Genomic DNA, 26,061 nt, shown 5'->3' on the forward strand with positions numbered 1-26,061 from the left:
TTTTAAATAAAAGAATAATTTAGCCAGTCACTAGATTCAAATTTTCAATTCCATTACTATCTATTTAATATGAAGTACACAGCATTTAGTATTTTATAAAATGTGAACCCTTGCAATATTTCTGTTGACTATAAAATAATAACAGTACATAAATGACAGACAAACCATGTAATACTTTCTTAGTTTTTCAATAAGTCCTTAACAAAGAAGTATGTGAAAACTTGATTCCTGAGTTGTTTAAACTTTGCACCCAAAAGTATGCAAAGAACTGCAATGAATACTGCCGTAAAAAACCATTACATTCCAGGAAAAGTTTGGTGGTTCCTCAGAATCAGCACACTTGCCCAGCCGTTCTACTTTTGGGTTTATACCCAAGGAATCGAAAGCTGGGACTCACGTACTGCAACATTATTCACAATAGCCAGAAGATGGAAAGAATCCAGTGTCCATCGAAATATGAATTTTAAAAAGAGTATGCATGAGTGTTATACACATACAGTAGAATATTATTCAGCCTTAAAATGAGATGCTGAAACATGCTACAACACAGATGAACCTTGACAACCATGGTAAGTGAAATAAGTCAATATATTATTATAAGTAAAATACATCAGTCATAAATATTCTATGATTCTACTTATATGAATAAGCAAATTCATCAAGACAAAAAGTAGAATGGTTGAGCCATGTCATGGTGGCATATGCCTGTAATCTCAGCGCTCAGGAGGTATAAACAGGAGGAGTGAAAGCTGAGGCTAACCTGGGCTACAGAGAGTTCCAGATCAGCCCGGAGGACTATATAGCAAGATCCTAGCTCAAAAAACAAGAGTCAGGTGTGGTGGTGTACACCTATAATCCCAGCTACTTGGGAGGCAGAGATAGAAAGATGATGGTTCAAGGCCAGCCAGACAAGAGTTAGAGAAACCCTATTTCCAAAAACAAACTAAGCATAGTGGTGCACATCTGTAATCTCAGGTACCTGGGAGGCAGAGGTAAGAGGAATGCAGTTGGAGGCCAGCCCAGCCAAGAGCAGGAGACCCTATCTGAAAAATAAGAAGCAAATCAGGCTGGGGGCTGGGGGCTCAAGTGGTAGAACACTTGCCTAACAAGCATGAGGCACTGAGTTCAAACCCAGTACTGCCAAAAGAACAACAAAAAAAGTACAATGGTTGGGTCAGGCCTGGTGGTGCACTTGTGTAGTTCCATCTACTCAGAAGACTGAGCAGGATCACCGTAGTCCAGGAGTTCAAGGACAGCCTGGACAACACATAGTGAGAGCCCATCTCAATTAAAAAAGAGTAAGTAGAATGGCTGGTTGCCAGGATCTTTGAGGAAAAGAAGCTACTGTTTATTGGGCACATAGTTTGTATTTATGCCAATTTGAAAAGGCTCTGGAAACAGACAGGGGTGATGGCTGCACAACACTATGAATGTACTTAATGTCAAAGAATTAATTATACACGTAAAATGACTGAACTGGTAAATTTTATCTTACTTTACAGCAATAAAAATAAATGCTTAAAGCCATTATATTTTAAAAGCTGGCATATAAAATAAAAATTTTGGTCACCCTCTTTTTTTTGTTTGTTTTTGTGTGGTGCTGGTGATCGAACCCAAGACCTTGCACATGCTAGATATGCCCTCTACCACTGAGCTACATACCATCAGACCAGGACACTTTTTAAAAAAAGATTTATTGTATTTTTTTTTTTGTGGCAATGTGGTTTGAACTCAGGGCTTCATGCTTGTTAGGCAGATACTTTACCACTTGAGCCATGCTCCCAGCCCTTTCATTTCACTAGTTATTTTTCAGATAAGGTCTCATGTTTTTGCTCAGGACCAGACTCAGACCATGATCTTCCCATGTATTCCAAGACCACATTGCCATGTCCACCTATTTGTTGAAATGGGGTCTTCCTAACTTTTTGCTAAGGCTGGCCTCAAAATGAGATCCTCCTGATCTCTGCCTCCTAAATTGCCGGGATTACAATTGCTAGGCTTTAGTTACCACACCCAGGTCCAGGTCACCATTCTTAATGGCAAAAGTTAAAAAGAGATTTGACTGAGATTCTGGTACTATGAGAATAATGATAAGATTACTGCACTCTTTTTTAATTTATATAGAGACTCACAGTTTCTACATAAAACTTTTACATGTTACTTCATCTTACCCTCACAGTAACAGTACAAAGAAAGTATGATGCAGCTTGTTGTTCATTTTGTTTGCTTTTAAGAGGTCATGCTACGAAACCCATGCTGGCCTCAAAGTTGCCACCTTCCTGCCTCAGCTGCCCAAGTTCTGGAAAGACAGTTCTGCACCACCACACATGACTGTGATGCCAATTTTTATCAGAGTCTTACTCTACATCACAGTCTAGAATTAGGACTAGAACTCCAGTATTTAGTGGCTTACTATTCTTTCTACTGTACCACAAATGCTTCTCAAGAATGTGCTGAGAAGTCAAAATTAGGTAAGACATGCTAAGGGCTCCAGTGTTCTTAGTGTAATTTGATCATTCTCTGCCCAAAAGATGCCTTTTAAAACCTAAACCCATGCGTGTGAGATGCAAACATGAGAAGAATGTATCTTCATCTTACTTTTACTGTTGCTTTACAACAGTGTAAAAATTCTCTTTAATTATAAAGGCTTCTAGCACTTTCAAGACTATGATTAAACTCTGCCTCCCTTTACTATGCTTCTTTCAGCAAGCTTAGCTCTTTTCATTGTCATTATCATATACTGCCCTGTCATCAAAGATAAGCTTATAATTTCCTTCAAGGAAGGAAGAGGACCTGTAAAAAGCACATTATTTGTACTAAGAATGTTGTCCTACCCTCACATGTAATCACTGTACTGATTTTTTTTGGCTTTCCTCAGTGCCATTCTAATGAAGTTATAAAGAATGGGGTGAAGTTATTAGAGGGTGAACAGATGACAGAACTTGAAAAAATGCACCAAAGTGATGCTGATTCCCCAGTCCCAGTACCTGAATTATACCACAGGGTCATAAGAACTGGCTTTTCTTTCTTGAGTTTTAGAAAAGCACTCCATAGCCAAACCAAAGAAATAACAGAAGCACTGGAACCACTTTTGGTGCACAGAAACAAAATAAATTAAGTTCTCTGGAAGGACAAGCCCCTTTTACACCTTTATATAAAAGGGGCACCTTTCTATAGGTTAAAAAGGCTAGATGACTCATGGGGTCATCTCAGAAGAAAACAACAGACAAAGGGTGCATGACCTGTACTAAAGCTATCAGACCCCACTAATGAAGTACCTTAGCAACACAGAGAGGAGTCCTGAAAGCCAAAACCTTGCTTTCAGGTTTATAAATAGTCCCAGTCACAGAACTGTCTTGATGAACAGAGAGGTCTATCTCACCATGGTGCAGGCTTATGGTAGGACTGGCTTGGCAATTACCAGGAATAATTGTATTCAACTAGGACACTCCCAGTGTCCATTTCCTCTTAATACTCATCTTCTTCTTAGTAGAGATGCTTGATGTAGTCTCACCATCCAAATTATTTTTAAGACAAGTTGCCAATATTAACATCAAATGTTGAGTCAATTATTTTATTTTATTACCAAGTTTACTTCCATGAGTATATTTCTGAAACAGGAGAGTCATTTTTCAAATTACTTTATAGAAACCGGTATTTTAAAAACAAAAAAAATAAATAAATAAACTAGAACAGTTCTGTAGAGGTGGCGAGAGGTAGTATCAGCTATGTGCACCCCACAGATTTAAAAACACAGAACCAAGCAGGCATTGGTGACCCATGCCTATAATCTTAGCTATTTGGGAGGCTGAAATCAGGAGGATCAGGGTTCAAGGCCAGCCTAGGCAAATAGTTTGAAAGACCCTCCCCCATCTCCAAAATAATCACAGCAAAATGGATTGGAGCCATGGCTCAAGCGGTAGAGCACTTACTTTGCAAGTGTGAAATCCTAAATTCAAATCCCAGCCCCACCAAAAAAAACTCAAAACACAGATCCAGTCTTAAATGCTAGCCCTGAGGTACAAAAATAACCTCAAATAAGCAAAACACATGAACAAAAACTATAGAAGAGTTACAAAGGAAGATAAAAGCAAAGTAAAATTTGAGCTAAAATGAATACCTTTCTCCTATGCAAGAATATAAACAATGGTAAGAATATTCCATGACAGTATGATTACAAACACAAGATTCCATGTATTACACATGGCTACAGACTTATTTATTACCTGAAGAGGAAAAAGGTTTCTGTAAGTATTTTCTAGCTTCATGCAATCTCATGCAAGTATCTAATTAAATAATTGACAAACCAACATATATGTAAACACTGAAATAACAGGACTTAAGAGTAAAGGGGTACTTCAATTATTCAGATACCTAATGTAAATCCAATACATACAATCATGAAGATCATCTAAACTTACTAATTTCACAAATCAAGGAGAAGGGCAACTTGACCGAAGCTGTTTGAATCTGAACCTAGGTCATCTTCAACTAGCCAACCAATAACCTTTCCACTACAAACTATATAGTTTCCTGCTTAGGATAAACAAGGGAGCTGCAGGATAGAGCTGTCTGGTACAAGATAAAAACAAAAGGCTGATATATAAAACATAATCAATGGTATAAATTCTAAAAGAAGAATTTGTCAATTCCCTTCCTCTAAAAGAAGGGAATCAGATTAGTAAAACTGGACAGTATTCATCTGGTCTCAGAAATGCCACCTAAGGGCTGGAGGCATGGCTCAAGTGGTACAGTGCCAGGCTAACAAGTTCAAGGTCCTGAGTTCAAACACGAATACTGCGGGAAAAAAACAAACAAACAAACAAAAGAAATGTCACCTAATATTAACTTGGACAAAATGATTCTACAGTCTCTCAGGATAAAGAATATGAAAGTGTCACTCAGTAGAGGGGGTGAACGTGTTCAAATTGTACACATGTATGGGCTTATCACAATGAAACTCTCTTGCATAATTAATGTATGCTAATTCAAAAATATAATACAAATATTTTTTAAAGTGTCCCTCAGTTTGGCAGGTGAAAATAAGCTATTTGTGAAATTAAGACATTAAAAAAAATTGGGAGTTATATGTATAGGTAGAACAATTTTACTATGGACAAATAAAATGTGTTTGTACTTCATACACACAGGAAGAAAATAGCCAAAGCACACGTAAAAAATAACTGGGTCCTTGCAATCAATTACCACAGAATTCAGAGATGGGTCCTCAAAAATTGGCCCATTGTGCTTTCTCTTAACCAAATGCCCCAAAATATACATATATCATAAGTCATTAAGAGACTCAAACTAAACAAAATTCTTTTACTCTCTTCTGCACAACTGTGATATATACAAATATGGACTACTCTGCATAAGAGAGCTAGTAAGATCAAATAGAACTAAAAATATTCAAAAAAGGGTGAGTAACAGGGACTAAGATGTTGGTAATTTTCAGTAGGATAGAAGCAAGAGATAACAAATGACCGCTCAACTTGAAACACTTGTTTCCTTGGATTCTAGTATATCATGCTCTCAACTTTTCTTTTTTGTCTTAACACTCTTCAGTCTCTGTATCCCCTCCTCTGCCTAATCCTTAAATTCAAAAGCTGGTATTTAGCAGAACCTTCTCCCAGGCCTCTTCATAAACTTTACATAACCTGTCTAAAACTAAACTTATGGTCTCTCCTCATGTATATAGCTGTTCCTCAGCTATAAATAATCATACCTGAATGTTCTTTATACCAATTACATGAAATGAATATGTTTAGTTTAATGGTTTTACTGTAATATGCTTGTTTAGATTGCTGTATTAAACATCAGTGAAACCTTAGAGCTGTATTAAACATCAGCGAAACCTATAATCCCAGCACTCAGGAGGATGACAAGTTCAAAGCCAGCATGGGCTATACAGTGAGACCCCATTTCAAAAAAAAAAAAATGCCAGGCACTGGTGGCTCATACCTGTAATCCTAGCTATTTAGGAGGCTAAGAACAGGAGAATCTTAGCCAACCCAGGCAAATAGTTCCTGAGACCTCATCTTCAAAATAGCCACAGGAAAAGACTGGAGGTTGGCTCAATTGGTAGAGCGCCTACTTTGCAAAAGCGAAGCTCTAAATTCAAAATCCAGTCCCACCATAAAAAATAAAAATCAATGAAACTTTGATATTAGTGTGATTTTTTTATTTATGATTTTATTAGCATATAATAGTTGTACAGAGGGATACATTGTGATATTTACATATGTGTTTAAAACATATCTTAGTTGGATTTAACCCCGCCATCATTCTTCCTCTCTCCTCCCCTTCTTAGAACAATTTCAACAGGTTTCATTCATTCTTCTATATTTTCATGTATGAATACAAAATACATCCACCATGTACTCCCTCATTTCCCCTTTCCTTGTCCCTGATACTTTAGCTCAGAAAATAGCCCCAATAGCCATCTAGTTGCTGTCTTTATACCTCAGTATGAGGAAAAAGGCAAATGAATTCTACCATCAAGGACTGGTGGAGTGGCTCAAGTGGTAGAGCACCTGCCTAACAAGCACAAGGCCAGGTGCTCAAAAGCCAGTTCCATTAAAAAAAAAAAAATGAGATGAAAACCTCTCTCAAATCCATTCCTTCTCCTCCATCATCTGTCTAGCTAGGCTACTCTATCCCTAGTGACTGCTAAGTTACTAGAATATAATAGATGCTTAGTAAACATCTGAAATAATGAGATGGTTGAAAAAAAAACCTAAAATATAAGAGACAGTGAATTATGGTGTTAAAACAAAAGAAACAGCTCTTGTAGTTAAAATAAACTTGAAACTGAAGGAAATGTACAACGTACTTGTTCATTCAATGTAGAGATCAAAATTCTATGTAACTAAACTGTGGTTGAATTAAAAAAAAAAAACAAAAAAAACCTGACTTCTAAATCTTGCTGCAATTATTCCACCCACACCATTATTACTAAGATTCTTGATTTGTTAACTTTGTGTTTATATCTAATTATTTGTTTGGAACAGACTGTTTTGGACACTTACTAAGTACAAAGTGGTTGTGAGTTAAAATTTCAGAGACACCTACAAAATAACAACTGACCTTTATTCCTATATGTAAATATCAAAGAATTTGTCAACAAGCAAAAATAGGAGTCAGTACTCAGAAGCTGCTTCTAGAAGGAACTGTTTATGTGATGACCGAAAAAATGTAAACACACTGATCAGCTTTAAAATGTCACACTATTATACAGGGTTTATTAATGCTTACTAAAACAATCCAAACAAGCATATTTTATAATTAAATAAACTAAACATATTCAACATAGTTACTATACTATAAAGGATTTCAGGTATAAACATTTAAATAACTTTTGATTAGATAAAATCCTTGCTATACCTTTAAGAAACCTTACATGGACAGAAAACACTGCAACAGAAAAAAAAAAAAAAAAAAGAACGTTAACTATGAATCTGAGTTAAATCTGAGCTATGGTACTTATCTCACAAAAGATCCAACTGTTCAAATTAGAGATAAGGGCAAAATAGTTTCTGCTGGGTAGTGAGGGGGTGGGGGGGAGAGGGCAAGGGGCGGGGGGAGGGGGGAGAAATGACCCACACATTGTATGCATATATGAATAAAAAAAAAATCCAACTGTTCGTGCAATATTTTAGTATGAAATATACTCACACTTAAGAAAAATAATGGATAGGAATTTCTACTGTGCCAATGCCTGATTTTTGACTACTTAGGTCACAAACTCTAGAGCCTCTGGCATTAAAAACTATAGCTCTAATTAATTATTGATTGAAGCCTATTTGAGATAAACTTTTAGAGGAAAGAATTTATCCACAGAATTAAAAACAGTCAGAGAAACACTTTCACACTCTTCTTCCATTCCCTTTTCAAAGTCAGAGGTGAAAAACTGAATTCATTTCAAAAACTCATTCCTATTTTTGCCAGGTAAGCACTGGTTATTGCTTTAAGAGCATGTAAAAGAAAAATATCTCACATGAAAATCATATCTAAGAAGCTAAACTCAAAGCAATGATGAGTTCCCAGTAACCTTTAGTCACATAAAACTCATATAACCTTTAGTCATACAAAACTCATATAACCTTTAGTCATACAAACAGCTCAATGCTGGCTTTTTCTTAGGCATCTATAAGTATTTCACCCAACCTCCCTTTAGATTTCTTTAAAAACATTATTTGTTAGGATTTTAATTTCTATATAAAGAGGAATTAGGCAAGAATAAAATACTACCACTTCCTAGAATATCCACTAGTGAGACAAAGAATAGTGCAAAGTGTACTTAAACTAACAACACATGCCATACTGTATCTGACACGAAGTAGGTACTAAACAAATTCTACATTCCTTTGGGGAATTTTCCTAGAATTTTGTTAGGAGAATTTTAACTACCAAGCTGGTATGTTTCATAATTTTGTTCTTAAACTTCCCTAATAACAGAATTTGTACCCAATCCAAATTTATCCTCTAGCTCTTTTTAATGAACAGGCACCCATTTGTGCTTCCTGGATTCCTACCACTCTGCTTCTCAAAACATGCTAGTTTGTCTACAGAGGTTTCTTATACCCACCACATGATATAACAGAAGCCCAAGGCACTTCCAGGCTAGCAGAGATAGTATGTCTAGACTTGTATTTCACAACAATCACATAAGCAAAATGCCTAATGAAATTATAGTACATTGGTATTGTGCAAGCCTAAAATGCATGGTAATTAAGCCAGGAATACATGACAGTTAAGCCTAACACTTAAAGCAGGATGTAACATGCCAGTTACTAGTATTTAAGAAGAATAAAGGAATACAGAGCTCCTGACACATGATACACTTTTACATGAACATTAGAATTCTTGAGAGAAAACAAATCTGAAATTATGATGAAAATCCTGCATCTCATAGTATATGAGATTTTAACTACCATTTTGTAGTTAAAAACAACTACTCTGGGGCTAAGGGTGTAGTTCAGTAGGTACAGTGCTTGCCTAGCAAACAGTAAGGCCCTAGGTTTGATCCCCTCAATGGGGGAAAAAAGTGGGGGGGGGCAGGTGAAAGGGGAACCTACTGAAGAGGAACTTAAATTGAAAACCTAGTTCCTACTATTTTAGTGTACTTTACTAGTCACCGAATTAAATATGCCATAAAAAACAATTTTTTTTTCTTGATTAAACTCTATGGTTAGAGCCAATCCTAAACAAACGTATTGGTTATATACTTCCCCTGCTAGCAATTTATGCTTATAAATATTATGTTCCCTTCATATGTCTTCCTTCCTTCCCCCTTTCTTTTCTTCCTTCCTTCAGTTAATATGACCATCATCTATATAAAAAAGATGAGGAAAACCTCAGGTTCTGTACTTGAAGTTGAAGTTCATGAGGGACAGAAGACATTGGCTGTAAATGTTAAAATATGCTAAACATACAACATTATTAAATAATCAATCCCATTTAACAAAACTTATCCAAATGAAACAATTGCAGAAATACAGAAAACTGGTACTTTTATTTTGTTTGGGGGGCGGGTACAGGGGATTGAACCAGGGCTTCATGCTTGCTAGACAAGCAATATACCACTTGAACTATCTCCCCAGCCCTTTTGTTTTGAGACAGGGTCTTGGAATGTAGCCAAGAACTGGCCTTAAACTCTTGAACCTCTTGCCTCTGCCTCCCATAACCATATACTACCATGCCTGAAGAAAATTTTTAATTTCCAAGCAAAAGTAAGAGACATATTTTACCTTAGTACCTATGTTCAAAATACTTTGCTCATTTTAAAATGTGTATCTTTTCTCAAAACTGTATTACTGGCTCAAATGGAACGATCATTTCCAACATTCAACTTTATTTCAAGAGCAATAGCTTTTCATAGGCTTGGAAGAAGCTACACATGTCTTTATTTAACATTAAGCAAGGTTGAAAGATGTTTGTTCATATGCTTAGTATAAAATAAACATCACAAAAAATGACTTTAATACTCAAACACACACTGAGAAGCTGGCTAGTACTCAGAAATGTAAGTCATAATTGTGTAAGCAGAACTCTGTTCAAGTCTATTCTTCTTAGTATGTCTAAGGTAATTATACAACAATTTAACATATTCTGCTACTGATTAGACTTATCTGGTTCTAGGGAAGTAGACTCCAAAGTCTTCCCTATACTAATTTGTAATAAATACAAGTAAAATATGCGGTAATTTATAAAAATAAAATGCAAATTATTTACCAAAATGTCAGTAATCTGCACACAGGTATAAGCACTATTAGGAGTTATGGTGTAGTTAACTAGTATATAATGAAAGAGGAGCTATCTAGTAGAAAATCTATAATAATACTACTTCAGCCATTTGTAGGCCTATTTCAAAGAAAAGGAAGAATAAGACTATTAACCATCACAAGACTACAATGACCTGTTTTAGGACAAATTCTGAAACTGTGAATATGTAAGCATAATAACTGAGAAAATAGGTTACCTGAAATTAGATTACAGAAAATTTAACATAATTATATAGATAATTAAACAATTTCTATTAAAAGTACCCTAAGATGATCAACATACATGAGACCACTTTGCATGAGATTTCCTAGCTCCAGGTCCTTTGCTCAGAGCCTCACCAGAGGTCTCACTCCTTTAACTATCTACAGCACTGTTATCTCTAAAGCACCATATAATACTTTCTGCTTCTATAATGACTGACACATATAACTGCTTCTATTAGACCTATGTTTCATTATCCACAGCTAAACTAGGTAACTTTTAACTAGTACATACTTTTTGGATGACTAAGTAATAGCACGCTTACTCACATATACAAACAAAAGAGCTAGGAATCTGATTATCAGGTTATATGAAATATGTGATAGACCTAATAAATAATCTAACAGTAGTGTGGTATCCAAACCAAGGGTGGGCAGAATCTGACCATATCCCTTTGGTAATCAAACCATAATGGTAATATAATAGTAAGTGTATTTTGAGAAGTCACTAAAAACTTAGAATGGCCAGGCACCAGTGGCTCATGCCTGTAATCCTAGCTACTCAGGAGGCAGAGGTCAGGAGGATGGAGGTTCAAAGCTAGCCTGAGCAAATAATTTGTGAACCCTATCTTGAAAATACCCAACACAAAAAAAGGGTTGGTGGAGTGGCTCAAGTGGGAGAACACCTGCCTAGCAAGCATGAGGATGTGAGTTCAAGTCCCAGTACCACACACACACAAAAAAAAGAAACTTAGAATACCTAATAATTTCTTATAATTTCATGATAATTTTGGTGGGTAATTTTATATTATCTGAAGGGTCATAAAAATACATTAATTACTGTCACTATACTTTTTATCTGGGAGAACGAATAGACACTAAAATTGTTTATTTTCCTTCTTCAAATCAAAGGAGGGGATTTTACAATTTGAAAGTACCTTTTTAACAATGACCACTACTATTTCAAAGTGAAAAATACATTAAATTACATAATATATTTATTTCCATGCATAAAATACTTTAAGTTTTATAGCATTTTTGATTATCTTTCCTATATTTCATATAGGAAATGATTTTTCATACATTAAAATCTTTCCTAAGCACCTGTGCTAAATAGAAACCATGGTGCTTACCTATGAGGAACAATAAAACAGTTACAGAACTGTAAGACATAAACAAATGAAAAGGAAGAATGCACAACTCAAATGCCAGTTGAGTACAGGCAAGGAATTTAAAACTACAGAAGGGGGTAAAGTATCTAAGAAGAAAAAGCTGAATTGTACATTAAAAGCTGATCAGGATTTAAATACCACAGGAAAAAAAACTGTACAGGTACAGCAAATACCCAAATAACATTCAGTGAAAAAGACACATCAAGTTGGGCTATAAAATAAGGTTATTTTAGACTAGACTGATTAATTTACAGAGAACTTGAAAGGCAACAATCATTAATGAAAGACTTCAAAGCAATAAACTAGCATGAAAAAGGCAGCAGTTAGGAGCTGGAGGTGTAGCTCCACTATACAGTGTTTGCCTAACATGCACAAGGCCATGGACCAATCCCCAGCACTGCAAAAAAAAAAAAAGCAGGGGTTGTGGAGGGGGACTGACTTATGGTAGAGTCACCTTGTTTGCAGCAGTACACAGAATAGTTTTAATGATAGTTTTAATGATAGATGGGAGCTAAGAAACCTACTAGGAAGTAATACAGGTCTCAATCCAGGTTACACTAGAAAAATAAGCACAAAAGGAATAGACTTAATAATCACAGCAGGCAAAACAGAGAGCCTGACAAAGACCACAAAGATTTCATACCTAAGTACCCCTACGGAGAGAAAGGAAAAAAAAAAAACCAAGGTTTTTGAGTCAGACAGATTTAGTTCAAATCTGTGCTGTGAAAGTGAATTTATTTAACTTGTTTAAGCCATAGTTTCCTTATATATTAAGAAATATTTACCTTCTCTGGGTGCCAAGAAGACTGATAAAAAAGTACAGATCAAGAACACAACAGTTCTCTCTCCCTTGGCTCTGCCTTCTTTATCCCTTAACACTTCTCTTTCAGAACTGAATAGTACAGCATATAATCTGTGTACTGTTATTTTAGAACTGATGAAACTGAGTTAATGAAAAGTTAGAGATTTATTCAATAGTAAACAACTATTCACTTTTTTCTAAAAAAGTAGAGGAAAACTTGTATGAACACAGAATCCTTTTTAAAGATATCTTGCAATATAATAAAATATCTGATTCATAAACTTTAAAACATTTATATTTGACTGTTTCCTTAAAAATATAAAATGGCAATCTGTTTTAAAAGAAGACTTTTTTTTAATGTATATACCAAATTCCAGTGGAGGCTGAATTTCCAAATAGGGACCTTTCCATTAAGAGAAAAAGAAGTGTATAAATTTCTTCTTTTAACTTAGCTGAAGAAAGGGGGAGTTGAGACATAAGAAGTACTAAATTTACTCACCTTCCATGGGCATGGAAGTCTAAACGTAAAAACTGGTCCTCATGTGAGACAGCTCTTTTGGCACGCTGGTGTTTTTGGTGTAGTGAATCCACATTATAAGATAATCCTTCATAATGTCTAATGTATTTATTTAGAGGATTTCCATACTGACCTATAAAAACAGACAACACTTTGAATTAGTACCATCATGAAGGCCCCTTCTAGTTTAACAAGGTTCCACAATTATGCAAGTATCTATGAATATATATGAAGCAATTATTTCACTAATCCCAATATTAATGCTATGAATCCTTCACTAATATTATTTTCACATACTTTTTATAAACTTATTGTTAACAGTAATTTCAACCATGCACAGAAGTTTGGCCATTAGCTGCAGGCTTTTCTTAGAATGTTCTTTATCAGACTGAATAAGTTCTCTTTTATCATACTTTGTTGAAAAAAAACTATCAGGAATAGATGCCCACTTTGTTACCCACTCTCGTTCCTCATCTGCTAAGATAATCTTTTTTTCTTTTGAGTTTGTTAACACAATGAATGAAACTGACTGATTTTTTTTAATGTTAAACCAACCTTGCATTCCAGAGATGAATGTCACTTGGTCATAATGTTGGATTCAATTCGCTACGATTTTATTTGGAATTTTTATAATCTGTGTTGATGACAGATACTGTTTGTAGTTCTTATATTAGTTTTGTAAAGTTTTGGTATCAGGGGAAAAAAATTGGAGAAGCATTATTTCTTTTTCAAATTTCTGGACAAATCTGTGTAGACTTGGTATTGCTTCCGGCTTTAATGTTTGGTAAAATTAATCAATGAAGCCATGTTGGCCTAAGTTTTCTTTGCAGTAAGAGTTTTAACTACAATTTCAATTTCATAAACAGATAAAAGCTACTCAAGCTATATTTTTTCTTGAGTTAACTTTCTATTTTTTTGAGACAGGATTTCACTTTGTAGCATAGACTGCCCTTGAACTTGGTATGTAACCCAGGATGGCCTTGTACTCAAGATCCTCCTACCTCACCCTCCCAAGTGCTGGAACTGACTGAACTACAGTTTTATGTGTTTAGTACTATAAATGCTCTCTAAGTACTACTGCTTTAGTAGCAAGTCAGAAATTCTATTATGTTGCATTTTCATTTTCACTCTCTTCAGCATACTTTCTAATTTCCCTTTTGATCAACGTGCTATTTAGAAATCTGTTAGGTTCCAAATACTGAGAATTTTCAACTATATTTCTATTATGGACTCCTAACTTAATTCCTCAGTAGCCAGACACCAAAGTTTATATGACATCAATTATTTTAAACATTGTGATCTATTTTATAAAACAGAATAAGGTCTCTCTTCAAGTGTTACATGTGCACTTGAAAAGAATGTGTACTCTGTTGTTGTTGGGTGAGTATTTCTGGGAATTTCAACCGCTTTTCTTTTTTTTCTTTTTCAAGACAAGGTCTGGCTATGTAACCACAGCTGGCCTAGAACTCACAAATGCAGCATATAGTTGGGTCATGCTTTTTCTCCAATCTGACAGTATTTAATGGAAGAGTTTAGCCCATTTATCTTGGATGGGAGATGTGGTTCAGTGGTAGTGTATCTGTTAAACCCTAGGTTTGATCCCTATTAGTGACCAAAAGTAAAATAAAAATAAAAATAAATAGGGGATAGATGGAGGTATGGCTCAAGTGATAGAGCACCTGGCTAGCAGCCATGAAGCCCTAAGTTCAAACCCCAATACCAACCTTAAAAAGGGGAATGAATGAATGAATGAAGTAGTTACTCTGTGATTAGGTTTAAATCTACTCTCTTGCTATTTATTTCCTATTTTTATCATGTGCTCTTTGCTCAAGCTCCCTTTTCTCCTTTTTCTGCATTCTTTTGGGCTAATTATTTTTTATCCCATTTTATCTCTTTGTTGGGTAACTTGCTACAAATCTTTGTTTGGTTTAAGCACCCAAGCAAAGTGGTTGCCTTAGGGTTTATAGTATACATCATTAACTTAACCCACTCAGCCTACCTTCAAATATAACACAGGTTGAGTATCCCTAGTCCAAAAATCAAAAATGTCTCAAAATCCAAAACTAACTTTTTTAAGACAATGTCTTGCTATGTAACCCAGGCTGGCCTGAAACTCACAATTATAGGTGTAGCTACCACACTCAGCTAACTCTGAAAGTTTCTGAACTACAACATGATAAGGGGGAAATGCCACACGTGATCTCAGGTGATAAGCCACAGTCACAGATAAATCACAGGGCTACTAAAAATACTGCATAAAACTGCCTTTAGACTATGCATAAAAGGTGTATATGAAAAATAAAGCATCTTGAATTTACACTTGGGTCTCATCACCAAGATGTCTCATTCTGTACATGCAAATATTCTAAGATCAAAATAGATCTTCTATTTCACTAATATTCTGTAATGTCTAATCTGTTCTTCATGCCACCCTGCATACTTTCCATCAAAAATACTGCAGTTGTCATCTCTAAAATTCAGATATGTACTAGGTTTGAATTCTGATACTTCCTGGCCTTAAATACTGAGCTGGATAATTAACTTTTTTAAATTTCAGATTTTTCATTGTACAGTGGGACACAACAATGGCAAACTTAAACTTCAATTTAAGTTATTATTGAGGTTCTTCGCCCTCCTCTTGAATGAACTTCTCTCAAGAAAGGTAACAGGAACGAAATTCAAAACTATCTTTGCAACTAACAAAAAAATAATACAATGAAGTCAACACATAAGAGATAATAAGGCAGTATCATACGGTCACAATGGCTCTTTTGAAACATAAGGAAAAAATCCTCTGATTGTATCCTTTTCCAGTTTTTGTATAAACAGTATAAATACTGTTGCTATGGCTGATTTCAAGTTATCAGCATAAATCACTGAGCATGTAGTTGGGAAGGGAACTGGGGCTTAAGAGCCTATTTGAACTTTTAAAAATCAATACTAAAGCATGAAATCAAGCATTATACCAACTCATTTTTACATTCTTTTGGAATATTAAGTTTATACTTGGATTTAAAAAAATGCCTTACATAGAGAAAATAGCAAGATAAGAAATAAAGAATGAGGAAGTTATAGTATAAGAACTTCTAAAAAGCAAATGTAGGGTTTCCACTGCATTAGTGAATTCCATTTCTTTTAAGTGGACTGACTAGCCATAGCATAAGTGTGGCTTTGCAGAGTTACTGCTTTCACCCCTTTCAGCACCAAAAAAGTCAAATTTTAAGTCACAGTTCAAGTAAGTATTTTGCCACTTCTGAAAAATAACTATTGGTGAAACACTAAAGAACTATTTACATGGGAGACTTGTAAAACAAAGTGACCTTTTCTGTCTCACACATAAAGGAATTTTATAAAGCAATGTAAAGTTCATTTTCACTGGCAAAGGATGTAGGTAATGATTATCTGAATCTTCATAACTGAGACACGATATGATCCATGCTACATAACTGAAAAGTTAAAAATGCTACACAGAAGTCAGGAATGGTGGTACACACCTGTAATCCCAGCACTAGCACTTCGGAGGCTGAGGCAGGAGGATTATAAATTTGAAGTCAGTCTGGGCTACATAGCAACATCCTATCACCAAAAAAAGAAAAAAGAAGATGAAAAAAAAATTGCACAGGAACATTGTCATCTTCTATAGAAGGCCTATACTGTTTGAAAATTATGCCTACATATCAGCATTTATATGATCACAATTATATGAAAAAAACTGACATAAAACATATAGTGAAAGCCTGCTTTGTGAGCACAAAGCCCTGAGTTCACACCCCAGTTCCACCACAAAAAAAAAAAAGGAAAAAAAGCTGGGGGAAAACTGTAGAAAAACAGACAGGGCTGAGAGTGCAGCCCAATGGTAGACTGCCTACCTAGCATGTGTAAGGCCCGGAGTTTGATTCCCAGCATGGCAAAATAACAAAATTAAGTTTAAAGAACAGCCTACCCTTTCTATACACACACACAGGCATACAAAACCCTGAAAAGCTGAAACAAAAGAAGATAACGAGCATATGCTGGCCGATACAGGCTCTTAAGCCCCAGTTCCCTTCCCAACTACATGCTCAGTGATTTATGCTGGTAACTTGAAATCAGCCACAGCAACAGTATCTATACTACAAAAACTGGAAAAGGATACAACCAGAGGATATTTTCCTTGTTTCAAAAGAGCCACTGCACTAACAACGCTGGGCATGACCGTACGACACCGCCTTTCAAACATGCTCGTGAAAACGTGGGGAACACAGCACAATGGACTTCTGATAGTGTCCCTAGCCCTTAGAGACTGCATAAAAAACCTCAAGAGAATGGAGGCCTGGAATTCTCAAAGACTGTATGTGATCATGACCTAATGACTTCAGAAAAGTAAGCAAAACACTTAATAATCAGCTATTCAAACTATGATTTGAAGGGGAAAATACACTTGTGTCAGAGACAAAGGGCAGAGGCGGGGAAGAAGCCACATTATCTGGTAACAAAAAGAACACCTGGACAAAGAACAGTCATGCAACCATGAACATGATACTGCACAAACATATCAGAGCAAAACACATGAAATAAGAAAAGGGGGTGGGGAGAGTTAATCCAAAGAGAAGAAAACAATCAACATGTGTAAGCAACCTTGGGTGAACAGGAATCAGTCTTAGAGAATATTAAGGAATTCTTGCTATTTCTTTTCAGTACAGCAACACTGTATTTATCCAGCAGAAGGTCCTGAACTTTGGACCTGAATTTTCAAAGACACATTTTCAAGCATTTAAGGGTACAAATGATATGATGCCCTTAACTTATACTGAAGTAATTCCGGGAAAAAAAGAGAAAGGATGCAAGCTGTTAAATCAGTTTCTACTTCTGGCTATGATACAGTAAAAGAAACTAAATTTAAGTTACCACCGTAACAATTAGAAAACAGGACAAAAGATGAGAAGAGAAATAGCTTAATACTCCTAAGGTATGTATGCATAAAACAGAGCTTCAAAGTATGTGAAGAAAAAGTTGATAGAACCGAAAAAAAGTAAACAAACCTAGTTAGAGTAGGAAAGCTTACCAGTTTTCTCTGAGCAGTTAAAAAAAAAAATCAGTAAGGATATAGAAAACATGAACACTATCAACTGGAACACAAACAGCCTGACCAGAATGACATTCTGCCCAGTGATAGAATACACGTTCTTTTCAAGGGGCAAATGGAACAATCATCAAGACAGATATTAATTGTAGGTCACAAAGCATGTTCCCATACATTTTAAAAGACTGAAATATCTTTTACTGTAGTAGAACTGAGTCAATAACAGATATTCAAAAATGTCTCCCAATATTAGGAAATACACTTCTAAGTAGCCTAGAAGTCAAAGAAGAAATCAAAACAGGAATTAGAAAGTATTTTGCAAAGAGCACAGGGAACTTTTTGGACTAAAGTAAATGTTCTATATTATGATTATGGTGGTAGTTATATGACCAAATACATTTCTCAAAATTTATAAATTTGGAACTGGAAGTATGACTCAAATGATAGAGCATCTGCCTAACAAGTGCAACACTCTGAGTTCAAACCCCAGTACAACCCAAAAATATTCACAATACACTTATAACTAATTGTGAATTTAAAGCTAAATTTCTTATATAAAAATGTAAATCAAAATGGTAGGTATATGGATTTGGCTTTTCTTCATAGTTTTCTTGAAGTTGTATAATTTTTCATAATAAAAAAGTTCAGAACAAAAGACAAAGACAATTCAAAATATTCCAATCTGTCCTCTCAGTAAAATAAATGAAATCAACATTCTAATCACTTTTAATAAACTATTGGTCATCCTTTAATGTTTTATTAATCTTAAATAACTACATTTGCTAATAGGACAGAAGAAATGCAGGAAATTAAATGACAACCACAGATTACAGGTAGCAAGAGAACAATTTTAGGAAACCAGTATCAAGGAAAACTATCTGTTGAAAAAGCAGAAACTATCAGAAAACTCTATAGATGTCCTCAAAAAACTAAAAACAGAATTATCATATGATCTGGCAAACCCTCTGCTGGCTGGGTATATGTCCAAAGGAAGAAAAGAGGTTTTACATAATATATTTTTCTAGAAATTTCAGATCTTATTTTATTAAAAATCATTTTGGAACAACTTTTCTATGAAAGTATTCATGCAAAATATAATTTTGGAAAAATAAGAATACTCTAAAACTCTTTTTTAAAAAAAGAAAAAAAAAGCAGCAACTATATCATTTTCAAGAACTTCTTAGAAGACTGGAAAGTTCAACTCCATAAACTAAAAAGCTAAAAGAAAATTTAAAACCCTACTAATTACTATGTGTTTAAATAACAAGTTCAATTGCTTCTTAGCCTTTTGGCTAAGATCAAGTGTAAATAACAAGTTCATTCACCAACCTATTATCACTGAGACTGGAAATTTGCATTTGTGGATGCTTCAGCCTTCACCCAATTAAATATTTTTCTATGTACAGCATTTTGCACTTTCCTAATACATAGAACCTTGCTATTTAAACTGTTTTAGAGTCTAGTAGCATGAGAAAATGGTTAACAACGCAGAATCTTAGGCTTCCCTACCAAACCTACTGATCCTCCAAGTGAGCCAGTGTTGGTTAATCTGGATTGTCAATCTGATTTGATTAGAGCTGACTGATTAGTAAAGCACACCTCTGGGTGTGTCTGTAAAGGCATTTTCAGAGACAATTATATCATGAGGGCTCTGACTTGCTTTAATCCACTGATAGATTCAAAATCTTAATGCACTATTGGGAGGCATGGAACTGTGGAAAGTGGGGTCCAGCTGAAGGAAGTGCATATATTTATTTTGGCCCCGCCCCACCCCATGAGGTGAGTACTTCTCCTCCCCCTTGTCCTTTCACTATGATGTTCTGCTTACCACAGGAGGCAGAAATAGTGAACATGGACTAAAACCTCTGAAACTGTGAGCCAAAAAAAAAAGAATCTTTCCTTCCTTAAGTTGATTTTCTCGGGCATTTGTCACAGCAAACTGGAAAACTAACTATTGCATTCAGACTCTACCCCAGACATACCTGACTTCTAGAGTGATCTGTATATATATCAAGTTTAAGAAGTACTGCAATTTTATTATGCTTTAATCCAAGCATTTAATAGTATATTAATAGGGCTAGATATCACAGGTGCTACCACTTAAAAAACATAATAAATAAATAGCCTCAACTGGTGTCTTAGAAAGAAAAAGTTTCCAATAATGTGGAATAAGAATCCATAATCTATAACCTAAAGGTCAGTTCCAGCCAGCACATGTTTTTGCAACACAACTAAACTCACTCACACATTTTCTCTTTCTGCTTTTATCCAATAGCAGAGTTGAATAAGCAGCGCATTGTAAGATGTTACAGAAAAGGTATCAAATGTTTGAGAAGTCACTTAAACTCTTAGTCTCATTAGTGTTGACTTGTTACAACCCACCTTTTTCCTCTGCAGTAAGAATATGGATCTGACTGGCAGAGTGCCTCAAGTGGTAGAGCACACGCCTAGCAAGGATGAGGCCCTAGATTCAAACCCAGTACCACACACACAAAAAAAAAACATGACTATGGATCTGAGGGGCTGAGGAATGTGGCTCAGTGGCAGAGCATTTGCCTAGCATGTGCAAGGCCCTGGGTTCAATCTCTAGCACCACAAAAAAAAAAAAAAGAGAGAGAGAAAAAAGAAACTGCTATCAATGGACCTCTATGATAGTTAATTTTAATGTCAATCTGATTGGATTAACAAATACTTAAAAAGCTGGTAAAGCATTATGTCTGAGTGTGCCCAGAGAGACTAGCAGGTGACTTGGTGAACTGAATGGGGAAGATACAGTTACCCAGTCAATGTGTGTGTGTGTGTATGGGAGGGGCGGGGCGGGGGGAGTAACCATCCTATCAGTCAATCATATTCTTATTCTCTCTCAGATGGCCAGAGACTTACATTTTCTCCAATAAATGCCCTTTCATCTATTCATCCATCCATCCATCCATCTATCTATCTATCCTGGGCCTATTGGTTCTCTCTCCCTGGAGAACACTAACTAATACAGCCGCTAGAGGGAATTCATGAACTCCGTAACTTTGTATGCAAAATTCTAAAAATTTTTCTTTTTCCCTAGCATCTTACTGTTCTGCTTTTCATTTTTAAGTATTTCATTTGTCTATTTATAATGTTATCTAAACTTATATACTAGCTGAGCTACCCCAAACTACACTAACAGCAAAGGAGGGTATTTTTAATTTGCTCTCAACTTTAGTAAGAATACTTTTAGTTTTTCATCATATATTCGTAAAATCATGTTAAGGCTATTTCTTCACATTTCTTATTTTAGAAACATAGTATTTTAAAATTCACATGAAAATCTGGCTAAAAGACAAAAAAATTTAAGCTTCACATTTTACAGAAAAATTAAAACTTCAAAACTGTATCTATTTTATTTTTAAAAGCATTTGATTTCTTTCATATGTATACTGACAACTTATATACAGGAAAAAAAATATCCTAAGTTTCTTGTTACATTAAGTACTTAATTAAACAACTGTCAGTTTTTTGTTGCTGTGACAAAATAACTTTAGGAAGGAAACATTTATTTTGGCTCACAGTTTCAGAGGTTTCCATCCATCATAGCAGGAAGGGTATGGCAGAGCAGGGAAGCTCACATCATGGTGGCCAGGAAACAGTGAGGGAGGGAGCGGGGAGATGCAAAAGCAGGCTTCCTTCTTCTCTCCCCTTGATTCCACCCAGGTTCCTGGACTATGGGATGGCACTTCCCATATTGAGGGTGGATCTCCCCACTTAGTTACTCAGTTCTCTTCACAAACACCCTCATAGACACACCCAAGACAGTGCTTTACTATTTCAAGCCCTTCTCAGTTCAATCAACTGACAGTCGAGATTGCCCCTCACAGCAGATTTGCACAATTCCTCTGGACAGGCTGCATGGATGATTTTCTCTGGTGCTGAACGTATGACATCCCCAGGAACACACAGACTCTATGCCCCTCAGACATGGTCCTTGCTATCTGAAAGTCAGACCATAGACTAATTAGGGAATTCTGGACTACTTGAGTACAGGGAGTCATCTCCAGGCCTTGGTGTCTGTCCCCAGCAATGCTAAGTAAGGGCCTTCCCCACTCCACCAGCCTGTTTTCTCAGATTATTAACAGCAGAACTTGAGAAAATGATCCACTGTCTAAATTTAAATTCAGGGTTAGCTGATCTATGATAGGTGTTAATGCTTCTCATACAATCAAGTTGACAAGATTAACCACTGCAACAATAAAACTTATGAATTGGATATAACGATAACTAAAATTTATTAAGCACTTGCTCTCTGCTCTGCATTTTTTTTACTGAATCCACCCAAAAGATCTATAAAGTAAGAACTGCTGGCCAATTTTAAAGAAAATTGAGGTTTAAGAAGGAGAAGGAGAAAGAAGAAGAAGAAGAGAGAAAGAAAGAAAGAAAGAGAGAAAAAGAAAGAAAGAATGGTCTGTCACCATTCATGTTTCTGATGTGAGTACAAAAAACCAAAAAGAAAAAAACAACACATGGCACAAGCCTTTCAAAACTGAACTGACATCTACCTTTTAAGATATAGAAAAACATGTAATGAAATCCTAAAGAAGAATGTACTTTTTTTAGGCCAAAAATATGTATGTACACCCTTGATTTCCACAGGTAGTTATTGAAATTGGCATGATTTACTCCACAGGAGCCCAGGCCAATCTTCAACCCTTGCACTACTTACCTTAGTCAGACACCACAAAATTGCGTGTTCCCACACGCAGAGTCTGAACCTACTCAGCTGAGGTTTGTTCCTACAGTTCAGCAATAGTCAAGAACTCAAAAAAAAGTAGACAGAACACTGTTCTTTCATCAAATCTCACTGAGATATTAAATATTCACCCACCTTACTAAACAAAGCTTAGCCTCTTACCCTCTCACTTTTTTATCAGACCTCTCCTTGTTACAGATCTTCTCATTTCCCCAATGCCAAGTTGCCTAATTGTCTATTCCAATTCTTCATCACCTATTCTAATCCTGATCCCTGTTTTATGTCATACTCTCCCAGTTCAGGTTCTATCAATCTATATAGAGATGCTCTCATACTAACAGTATCATCATTCTGTAATATCAAGCAAATGATGAAAAATCATGAATCAAGCCAAGTAACACCAGACTCAAATAAATAAGCAAATTTTTGTGTTGCTTGCAAATCAATATGCAAATCTTACTCGGGAAACTGACCCAGAACATGTAAATGTTTCAATAAATACTGAAGACTATTCCAATGTGATCTTACTCAATTCCTACACTTCTCATGCAATATTGTGTTACTTGAAGTAAAATTCTATTACTTGCAAATAGTACTGGCATCCTCCACAGGTCCATTTACTCTGGTGCCTCCAGAAGCCAGCAGAATATACCAAATTACCACTCAAAACTATGTGAAAATATTAACACTGCTGCCTCTCCAACGCCTGTTTGTGGTGCTGGGGATTCAACTCAGGGCCTCAAGCACACTAGGCAAGTGCTTCCCACAGAACTACACACTCTCAACCCCTCCAATGCCACTTTTATGCCAGAAACGAAACCTAAAAACAAGTGGAGGGGAACTGTCACAAGTCCCTGAAAGATGCACACTACTGCCAAAGCTGCAGTAAGCAAACATACCTGTTCAGTTCACAACCCAAGTCTCCAGACATGATTCTGACCAGAGGTTCCCAGTTTATGACACTAGTTTATATGCCATATCCTCATTGCAAATAAGAATTAGAAAACTTGAATTAGGGAGATGGCCCTCATAAGACAGTACTGAACAAAGCAAGGTTTCAAAAGTATGTAGACAGTTATAAACCATGATAAATGACTAGCCTTTTTGCTTCCACTCCTGCACTGCTACCATCTATCTGTTACAGTTAGAGTAATGATGTTCAAGAAAAGTCCAATCATGTCATTCTTCTGCTTAAAACCTTCTAAAGGTTTCCCAACTTACTCAAAGTCCTAACTATGGCTTACAAGGCTGAACATGATCCTTGTAAAAGGCTCCATTTCCTCCACCCAACTCGTGTATTTCCCTTACCTCATCTACCATCACTTTATCTTACTCTGTGTGCTACAGCTGCATTAGTCTCCTTATTATCCCTCTGTCTGGAACATCTTCCCCAAAGCAGCACTGACTTAATTCAGGCATCTGCTCAACTTCTCCAAAATCCTTCTCTGATTTCCCTAAAAGTGTATATCCCTGTCATTCTCCTTCTAATACCCTGCTTTACTTTTCTTCATGCGTTCTTACATTTGTATCCCCCAGCCCCCTCACTACCACTAGTACAAAAATTCCATGAGGACTTTATGTTGTTCACTCAGTACCTAGAAGAGTCCAGTACAAAACAGGTGCTCAATAAATATTAATATAATTAATGAATCCACTCAATGTTGTGTGGAAATTTCCATTTTCATTTATATTTATAAAGAAAGCAGATTATACCTTGCTGATTAAGAGAGCCATAAAGTAATCATTAGAAACCATCTGCTCCTATGATACTCATCCAAGAAGTATCAGAACTTCTAACAAGCCTAGCATTTTTATTTATTTTTTTCCTTAGTTATTTTATTTTATTTTTTATTATTCATATGTGCATACAAGGCTTGGTTCATTTCTCCCCCCTGCCCCCACCCCCTCCCTTACCACCCACTCCACCCCCTCCCTCTCTCCCCCACCCCCTCGATACCCAGCAGAAACTATTTTGCCCTTATCTCTAATTTGTTGAAGACAGAGTATAAGCAATAACAGGAAGGAACAAGGGTTTTTGCTGGTTGAGATAAGGAGAGCTATACAGGGAGTTGACTCACATTGATTTCCTGTGCATGGGTGTTACCTTCTAGGTTAATTCTTTTTGATCTAACCTTTTCTCTAGTTCCTGGTCCCCTTTTCCTATTGGCCTCAGTTGCTTTTAAGGTATCTGCTTTAGTTTCTCTGCGTTAAGGGCAACAAATGCTAGCTAATTTTTTAGGTGTCTTACCTATCCTCACCCCTCCCTTGTATGCACTCGCTTTTATCATGTGCTCAAAGTCCAATCCCCTTGTTGTGTTTGCCCTTGATCTAATGTCCACATATGAGGGAGAACATACGATTTTTGGTCTTTTGAGCCAAGGCCTAGCATTTTTTTTTTCATTTTTCTTTTATTATTCATATGTGCATACAAGGCTTGGTTCATTTCTCCCCCCTGCCCCCACTCCCTCCCTTACCACCCACTCCTCCCCCTCCCTCTCCCCCCCACTCAATACCCAGCAGAAACTATTTTGCCCTTATTTCTAATTTTGTTGTGGAGAGAGTTTAAGCAATAATAGGAAGGAACAAGGGTTTTTGCTGGTTGAGATAAGGATAGCTATACAGGGCATTGACTCACATTGATTTCCTGTGCGTGGGTGTTACCTTCTAAGTTAATTCTTTTTGATCTAACCTTTTCTCTAGTACCTGTTCCCCTTTTCCTATTGGCCTCAGTTGCTTTAAGGTATCTGCTTTAGTTTCTCTGCGTTAAGGGCAACAAATGCTAGCTAGTTTTTTAGGTGTCTTACCTATCCTCACCCCTTCCTTGTGTGCTCTCGCTTTTATCATGTGCTCATAGTACACGATAAGTACAATTTGTTCTTTTAAAAACTTATAGATTTATTCACTAGATTTACCTATGAAATTTCTATCATCATTTTTCACAATGTTCAGGACAGATCTGTTACCTACTTCTTTGTGCCTCAGTTTTCCCATTTGTAAAAAGGTGAAATGTCAGTACCTGTGACTAAGTAAGTTTATATAAAGTGTACATACTATGTAAGAATCCAATAAATTATGGCTAAATGGATACACTGTCTCATTTAACATTAAAAACAACCAACAGGCATGATGCTACATACCTGTAATCCCAGCACTCCTAAGGTGCAGGCAGGAGGATCAAGGAGTTCAAGGCCAGCCTGGACTACACAGCATGACTCTGTCTCAAAAAAACAAACAAAACAAATGTGCAAGGCAAATACCATTAATCTTAAGGTAAGGCACAGGGATGTTGCCATTAACATGTTTG

General features: G+C 36.1%; 1 protein-coding gene across 2 annotated transcripts in view; it reads right to left on the bottom strand.

Annotated features, from left to right (window-relative positions):
* Adam10 (ADAM metallopeptidase domain 10) overlaps positions 1–26,061 on the bottom strand; it is a 141,773-nt gene that overhangs the window by 98,153 nt on the left and 17,559 nt on the right. For both annotated transcript variants that reach the window (XM_020168723.2, XM_074066064.1), the window contains exon 2: positions 12,958–13,108. In XM_020168723.2, the coding sequence (XP_020024312.2) occupies positions 12,958–13,108 (151 nt within the window). The remainder of the gene's footprint in view (positions 1–12,957; positions 13,109–26,061) is intronic.

Source organism: Castor canadensis, chromosome 2 (assembly GCF_047511655.1).
Source record: "Castor canadensis chromosome 2, mCasCan1.hap1v2, whole genome shotgun sequence".
Lineage (NCBI taxonomy): Eukaryota > Metazoa > Chordata > Mammalia > Rodentia > Castoridae > Castor > Castor canadensis.